At 53.1% G+C, this 7,930-nt stretch overlaps 2 protein-coding genes across 5 annotated transcripts in view; both read right to left on the bottom strand.

Moving 5' to 3' along the window:
• Nucleotides 1-1,765, bottom strand: part of CD72 (CD72 molecule) — a 31,649-nt gene extending 29,884 nt beyond the window's left edge. For 2 of the 4 annotated variants that reach the window (XM_023203238.1, XM_023203241.1), the window contains exon 1: nt 230-526. The gene's annotated coding sequence lies outside the window, so the exon portion shown is untranslated. Of the gene's footprint in view, nt 1-229; nt 527-1,737 lie in introns of those variants that run through there. The other 2 variants (XM_023203239.3, XM_023203240.1) reach the window with 2 other exon arrangements.
• Nucleotides 1,766-5,017: 3,252 nt separating this feature from the next.
• On the bottom strand, nt 5,018-6,717 carry SIT1 (signaling threshold regulating transmembrane adaptor 1). The gene is made up of 5 exons (XM_023203245.3): nt 6,492-6,717; nt 6,240-6,375; nt 6,095-6,153; nt 5,922-5,983; nt 5,018-5,819 (listed from the first exon to the last, which is right to left on the bottom strand). The coding sequence occupies exons 1-5, from the start codon at nt 6,589-6,591 to the stop codon at nt 5,586-5,588; spliced, it is 591 nt and encodes a 196-aa protein (XP_023059013.1). The 5' UTR covers nt 6,592-6,717; the 3' UTR covers nt 5,018-5,585.
• Between the last annotated feature and the right edge of the window lie 1,213 nt (nt 6,718-7,930).

The following is a 7,930-nucleotide window of genomic DNA, read 5'->3' as shown; positions in this document are numbered from 1 at the left end:
GACAAGAGCAAAACTCTATCTCAAAAAAAAAAAAAAAAAAAAAAAAAAAAACCTAGGTCATTTGTAAGGACTAGCTCCCAATTCCTCCAGGGCTCCCAATTCCTCAGACCAGTGTTGGCAGAACCAGTGAGACAAGTAACAAGGAAGCCGACTTTGGTTCCAAATTTTAAAAGTTCTATCAATAAGAAAGATTGGAAGAGAGTCCTTGGAAGGGTAGTGAGGTCCTTACCAAGGAGAGGTTCAGCTTCTGGAAGTGTTCAGGAAGATACTCATAGGGCAGCTCCTGCAGTGGGTGTAACTTTGGGCTAGATCTGTCAGCCTCCTTTTGGCTGTGATTCTAGAAATGTATAAGCTAAACAAGAGATCTGATTAACTCACACATTAAGCAGAAATATCTTAGGGCCAAATGGCATGACAGTACATTTAAGTCAGAGGAGGTTGGCTCATGGAGGAATTGGGCAATAAGTGAAGACATCAGAGGTTCAACATCTTCAGCTGACTCTGGTCTGTTGGTCTTTCCCCCACAGAATTAGTCAGAACTCATGGTTGCAAGAGATAGAAAACATAACTTTGACTTAAGGAAAAAAAAAAAGGCCGGGTGCGGTGGCTCACGCCTGTAATCCCAGCATTTTGGGAGGCCAAGGTGGACAGATCACCTGAGGTCGGCAGTTCGAGACCAGCCTGACCAAGATGGAGAAACCCCATTTACTAAAAATACAAAATCAGCTGAGGGTAGTGGAGCATGCCTGTATTCCCAGCTACTCTGGAGGCTGAGGCAGGACAATCGCTTGAAGCTGGGAGGTGGAGGTTGCCGTGAGCTGAGATCTCGCCATTGCACTCCAGCCTGGGTAACAAGAGCGAAACTCCGTCTCAAAAAAAATTAAAGGAATTCATTAGCTTACGTAGCCAAAAAGTTCAGAAGGCAAATCTAGCTCTGGGCATGTCTAGATTCAAGGTTTCAAATGAAGTCATTAAGACTTGGTCTGGGTGGCTCATGCCTGTAATCCCAGCAGGCGCATCACTTGAGGTCAGGAGTTGGAGACCAGCCTGGCCAACATGGTGAAACCCCGTCTCGATTAAAAATACAAAAATTGCCGGGCGCGGTGCCTCATGCCTGTAATTCCAGCACTTTGGGAGGCCGAGGCGGGCGGATCACGAGGTCAGGAAATGGAGACCATCCTGGCTAACACGGTGAAACCCCATCTCTACTAAAAATACAAAAAATTAGCTGGGCCTGGTGGCAGGTGTCTGTAATCCCAGCTACTCAGGAGGCTGAGGCGGGAGAATGAAGTGAACCTAGGAGGCGGAGCTTGCAGTGAGCCGAGATCCCGCCACTGCACTCCAGCCTGGGCGACAGAGCGAGACTCCGTCTCAAAAAAAAAAAAAAAAAAAACTTGGTCTGTATTATGCATTGTATGCCTATATCAAAATATCTCATGTACTCTATAAATACATACACCTACTATGTATCCATAAAAATTAAGAATTAAAGAAGACTTGGTCTTTCTCCACATCCCAGCTCTGTTTCCCGCCTTGTAACAAAACCAAGCTGGTAGTTTAAATCCATCTTTGAGAGACGGCAGAGCAGGGCCAAAGATGGAGGGGCCCTGGCCAGATGGCTTCCAAAGACCCTCCCCACCTATAAGTAAGTTCTTAAGAACTTCCTGGCCAGGCGGGGGGCGCGGTGCCTCACGCCTGTAATCCCAGCACTCTGGGAGGGCTAGGTGCACGGATTACCTGAGGTCCGGAGTTCACCAGCCTGGCCAACATGGCTAAACCCCGTCTGGTGGGCGCCTGTATTCCCAGCACTCAGGAGGCTGAGGCAGGAGAATCGCTAGAACCTGGGAGGCGGAGATTGCAGTGAGCCGAGATCGTGCCATTGCACTCCAGCCTGGGCGACAAAAGCAAGACTTCGTCTCAAAAAAAAAGGAAAAAGAAAAAAAAGAATTTCCTGCTGTTGAACCTTTGACTGTCCCGGAGACCCTTCCTCTTTTGTTTTCAGTGTGTCCCTATCCTCCTAGCTAGGCTTTAAGAAAGAGTGGGGGCAGCTGGGGCCCTAGGGGCTCCCCATGAGGGTCTGTCCCTGGGAACGGGGCGCTGGGGGACAGGCACTCCTTCTGGCTGGAATGCTACACCAGTGAGGGAAAGGAGTCCACTAGGGAAGTACCTGGAGCTGGAGACGGGGAGAGAAATCACAGGTATTTGTGAGTTGATCAACTAGAGGGTGTGGCGAGGAGGGCCCTCGGAAGGTGTCTTAAATTCCAGGTTCAGGAATCAATAGAGAAGCCGCCCAGTCCAAGTGTTCAGGGCTGAGGGCCTCGGTGATGGAGACGAGGTAAGAAGGTAAGAAAACGGACGGTACAGGAGAGAGAAGACAGAGGACCCGGGCTAGGGAACGGAAAACAAAAAGTTCAAATCGTACCACGCTACAGTCACACATGAAAAATAAAATATTTTACAGAAACTCAGTTTACAGACTACTGCTTGGGAGCAGTCATGTCACCCAGTCCAGAGGGAGCCGGTCAGCTGCGTTCCGCGAACTTGGGAGGCGACTGCGGGGGGACCCGCGGGGCCTCACTGCGCGCCGTCAGGGACCAGGCCCTGGGGCGCCCCGAAGCGTCGGGACTACAACTCCCAGGATGCCGCGGGCCAGGCTGCATCCCGCCAGCGCAGACGTGGTGGCAACTCCACCCCTTACCAGGCGGCGGCGCTGCGGGCTCAGTCCTAAGCGGGCGGAGGTGGCGAGCCCGGTGGGTCTGGGCCGGCTTCGGAGATATCTGTGGGCTGAGTTGGGGGCGTTTGAGCCCTTGGCTTGTCCGGGTGGGTAGGCCGTACCCCAACCCCCGCCTCCTCCCGAGTAAAGCTCTCACGTCCACCTGGCGCGACGCTGAGCCATCCTTAGAAGCACCGCAGCCCTCAGAACCCCACATCCCGCTGCCAGTGGTTCCCCGCATCCGGTGTCCGCCCCCGAAGCCTCCCTCCCTCCCCCGCAGCCCCAGCTATCTGCCCTTAACCGCGACCTGGGCCTCTCCTGAATGGGGAGGCCCAGGATGGGGTCCTCAGAGGTCCAGGGACCCAGGGGCATTTGTGGCATGTGTAGGGGCGTCGGCTTTAGGGAAGGTTGTTCCCCTTCAAATTGGGATCACCAGGACGGAATCAGGCGCACGGCTTCCTCCTCTGTGGCTTTCTGTGGCACTCCAAGTGGGAAGAAGAGAAGCTTGGAAGTGAAAGCCTCAGCTTCTCCTTTCTTCAGCCCCTCAAACCTCAGGGAGATCTGTCAAGCGCAGCCCGCCTCTACAGAGGCCCTGGGGAGATGGCCTAGACCTTGAAATATCCTAGAAAAGGTTTAACAGGTTGGAGCTTTTGCTAGAGAGATGGATCACAGATAGGCTTAAGGGGTGGAGGGTGTGTGTGTGTGTGAGAGAGAGAGAGAGAGAAAGAGAGATTGCCAGGTGAGGAAGGTGAAGAGCTGAAACCAACTTGGAGCTAGGCTGTATTATTATAATGAGGATTTGGGTTGGCCGATGTTACAGGCTCTAACCAGAAAGCTGGAAGATGTGATAGGTGGAGCCTTTTTTTAAAACCCTAAACATCTCTTTGTAATCCATCCCTCCTCTGCATCCCTACCGCCACTGCCACCATCCCCTCTCGCTTACATCTTCCAACAGCCTCTGAAAGATGCCGCCTGACTCCAGACTGCTGACCACTAGATCAGCACAGCAACCACTGGAGTTAGAGCCTTTAGCTCACTGCGTTCATCCCTCGCTTAAAACCTTCAGTGACTCCCTTTCACCTCCCCTGCAGGATAAAGCCCAAGCTCCTTGGCATGACTTACGGGCGCAGTGTGGTCTGGCTCTCTCTGCCCCTCCAGCCTCATCTTACCATTGCCCCCATCTCACTCTACCCTCCGGCTGTGCCTAATGCACTTCTGCCAGGTCCTCTGAATAAGCCTCTCCTTTACCTGTGGTTCCCTCTGCCTTGGAGCATTTTCTGTCCTTTGCCTCTCCTGGCAGATTACTACTATGTGTCATGTCTCTAGCTAGAAGTCACTTCACCTATGAGCTTCCTTAGAGGAGCCTATATTTCTCTTATTTTAATAATGTGTAGCATTATTGAGCATTTATTGTCTAAGTGCTTTACAAATGGTAACTCGTTTAGCCTTACAACCACCTTTTTTTGAAGTAAACACCATTAATATCCTCTCAGTCTTACAGATTCAGAAACTGAGGCACAGTTGCCCAAGAACACACAGCTGGTAAGTGGTAGACATGGAATTTGAATGCAGACAGATGGGCTCCCGAGCCCAGAGTCCTAATCTCTATGCCAGCTGGCTGATGTATCATACTATATGGGGCAGGAGGCTGGGGTTAAGAATCAGGAGGTAATGGGTGGACAGGCAGGACAAATTAGATGGGGATTAAAATGAAAGTGGTGACAAGCAAAACTGTTGCCAAGACTGCAGGTGACAACTGAGAGAGTGAAGGCCGGGCACGGTGGCTCGTGCCTGTAATCCCAGCACTTTGGGAGGCCAGGGTGGGAAAGAGTGAGTGGAGATGGACTGCTGCCATAGTGATGGGGTAAGGAGAGGGCCTCTGGGGGTATACGATGACTAAGTGCAGATAAGGCTACTGATGTCAAAACAGGGGTATAAGTGGGACTTAACAGCAGACGGGGGAGGTCAGGTTGGGGGACTTGATAAAGGAATCAGGCTGGCAGGTTGTGGAGGTGGTGGCAGTTATAGAGGTCAAGGGGAGAGTAGCTCAGGACTGTGAGCTTGCAGCCCCCAGGGGGAATGCAGTGGCTCTGAGTGCAGATCCCGGAGATGTTCTAGCAGCAGCAAGAGCAGCTGAGGAGCTGAGCTCTGGCCCTCCACCCCGGCGCCCACCTCTGCCCTGTTGATGCTGCAGCCCCTCTTGGCCCCTCATCCCCAGCTAGGCACCCCCAGAAAGAGCTCCGTGCAGACAGCAAACTCACACCCCCATCTGCGGGGCCCTTTGCAAGTCTTCAGCCTTCTAGGTTAAAATCTAAACACTTTTTGGAAAGTTTTATTTGAAAACTTGGGGACAGGGCAGAGACAGCAGGATGGAGACTGTATTCTCCTGCCAGGGTTCTTAGGTCAAAAGCCAGGCTCGGGGTCCCTCCCGTCTCTAAGTTCCAGGTCTGCTCCAGTCTGTGAGCTCCCGAGGAATATACCCACCCACCCACCCACTGTCAGGCCTTTACCCCTCCCCCACCGCCCACTTCCTGTGCCTGAGGAGACACTGAGGCGTGGGGGTAGACTATGAGGGAGCGGGGGTGGGGAGGATCTGGTTAAACTCCAGAAGAAGGAAGTGAGAACCTGGGAGTTTGGGGGCTAAGAGGAACAGATAGAAAAAAGAAATGAGGAGGGGGCTACTGTCTTTGCCTCCTCCGTCACAAAAGCTTTGCCGAGATGTCTCCCTCGAAGCTCAGATAGGAAGTCCAGGGTAGATCACATCCTGTGACTTGGCAATGGCGCCCGTCTTTGGGTGCTGGTTGGGAAATAGTCATGCCCCTGCTACAGGGGGCTGGGGCAGTGCATGCCCCCCTGTGCCAGGCCCTCCATCTCAGCTGGCTGCAGGCTGGCTGTTGGCATAGGCCTGATCGGGGAAGGAGGCCCGGGCCCTGCGGGTCTGGGCACATACTGAGGCATAGAGCTCCGGCTCAGGGCCCAAGGCCTGGGACTTTGGCTCAGAGTCCAGCACCACCTCCGAGTACTTGATGGGGGTCCCAGGGCCTGGGATCCGACCCTGAGGAGGCCTCAGCTGTAGGCTGGTATAACACATCACCTCCTCTGCAGCCTGGAGATGCAAGGCTGTTAGAAGTTCACTGGACCCTTGGAAAAGCCCGAAAAGCCCCCCACTTCCTTCCCTCCCCCTTTTCTCCAGCCACAGCTGACTCACCCTGGCAGGGCCTCCAGGAGTTGGATCCTGCTGGTCTGGCCCTGGGTCTTGAGACAGCCGTCCTGGGACAGGGAACAGGAATCTGGTCAGCAACTTGTCCCTCCTCCTGCACACCCCCATCCCAGCCACCCAGGACCTGGCCTCTGTGCCCCTTCTGTCTGCCAGCTCCCTACCTGTCTGTAGATAATGCAGGTTCCCATACAGCGGAACCTCTTCCACAGACCCTCCAGAGCTGCAACACAGAGTTCAGGGAATGAGTGGGGACTTCTCGGAAAGAAAGAACTCTCAGTCAACCCATCCCTGTTGTCTGTTACCCACCGTCCCTGCCCCGGATGGCTCCTGCTCCGGCCCCTGGTCCACTGGGACAAGTGTACAGCCAGCGAGATGAGAAGCAGCAGCGTCACAGCTCCTAAGAGGACCCACAGTCCCCAGGCCTGGGTTATGGAGGGGATTCCTGTGGATGTGAAAGGAAGGGGGGTGTAACTGCCCCGCCCAACCCCCAGGGCCCAGCAGGTGGGACCTGGGGCCACATGACCCCTCCCCCACCAGCCCCTGCCACGCCCAGCTCACCCAATGTGAGTAGATCTGTGCAGTTGTCACCTCTGCTCATGGCTGCTGATGTGAGAGTCCACAAGCACACTGCTCTGAGCCGAGGGTCAGCCTGGTTCATGGCCTGACAGCTTCCACAGCCCTTCTTACTCCCACCCCTCCTCAGGCCTGTACCCCACAGCTCAGCATCCCCAATGCTGGTGGTGGCAAAGTCTCTGGTTTCCGGGGAGGAAGGGGGAGGGGAGGGATGAGAAAAAGAACAAAGACCCCGCCCTGTGCCTGCACCTGCGCCACTCCTGCAGCTCCTGAGCTTCCCCCCCCCTCGCTGCCCGGGGCCCTCTGGCCCCCTTGAGAAGCAGGCCTGTGGGTAATGTGCCACAGGCAGTTGAGTCCCTGAGGACTCCAGGGGTGGGGGGAGGGTGAGCAGAAGTGGTGTGAAGCAGGACTAACAAGAACAGGATCGCCCCTTCTGCTCCAGGATGCCCACCTTCCTCCCCGACTCTGGTCCTGGAAGAAAGATGTATTCCTCAATGAACATGATATAAAGTGGAAGGGTCGGGGGAGCCTCGTGGTACCTCTGATCCCATCACACCCTAAGGCTGATCTGAGAGGATATGTGTATAGCTGATGCTTGTTATTGTTTCATTGGGGGCATTATAATTTGGGGGACACCCCCAAAACTCCCCTTTCAACCCACTTCATCCAAACTGTCCGTAAGAACTGTCACTCTCAATAATTAATTGCATTTTAAAACTCTTTGCCGTAGGACTGTCCTGGGAAGCTGAGCCCCGTCTTTGCACATGTTCACTTCAAGGGGTGTAGTACTTGCCATACCTAGAGATAACTCCATTACGTGCAAGGCTATTGATGTATGAAGAGGGATTTGAAGTTGCAAATATAAACCTGAGACCAGAAGTCAGAGATGTGTTTTGTCTAGCCCATACAACATTTTTTAAACGTTTAAAATCAGGGCAGTGGCATGCCAACAATGGGGATGGCAGAAGTCCTGCTCCTTGAGTTGCAGGCCATAAGGGGGTGCATTGTCTCTAGATAATTTTAAAAATAAAAATCAGTCCTCTTCTTATCACCATGTTCCAGAAATTCTGAAAAAAAAAAAAAAAAATCAGTGATAAAATTATCCTCCCTGAAAAATATTTTGTAGATCTAAGTTTTATTGTATTTTTTGAGACCGGGTCTTACTTTATCTCCCAGGTTGGAATACAGTAACACAATCTCAGCTCACTGCAACCTTGACAACCTCCCGGGCCCAAGGGATCCTCCCATCTCAGCCTCTTGAACAGCTAGGACTACAGGCATGTGCCACCACACCCAGCTAATCTTGTTCATTTTTTTTGAGATGAGGTCTCCCTGTGTTGCCAGGCTGGTCTCAACTCCTGGCCTCAGGCAACCTGCCCATCTCGGTCTCCCAAAGTGCTGGAATTACAGGCATGAACCTCTGT

This window comes from Piliocolobus tephrosceles, chromosome 14 (assembly GCF_002776525.5).
Source record: "Piliocolobus tephrosceles isolate RC106 chromosome 14, ASM277652v3, whole genome shotgun sequence".
Classification (NCBI taxonomy): Eukaryota; Metazoa; Chordata; class Mammalia; order Primates; family Cercopithecidae; genus Piliocolobus; species Piliocolobus tephrosceles.
This window is presented reverse-complemented; position numbering and strand designations above follow the sequence as displayed.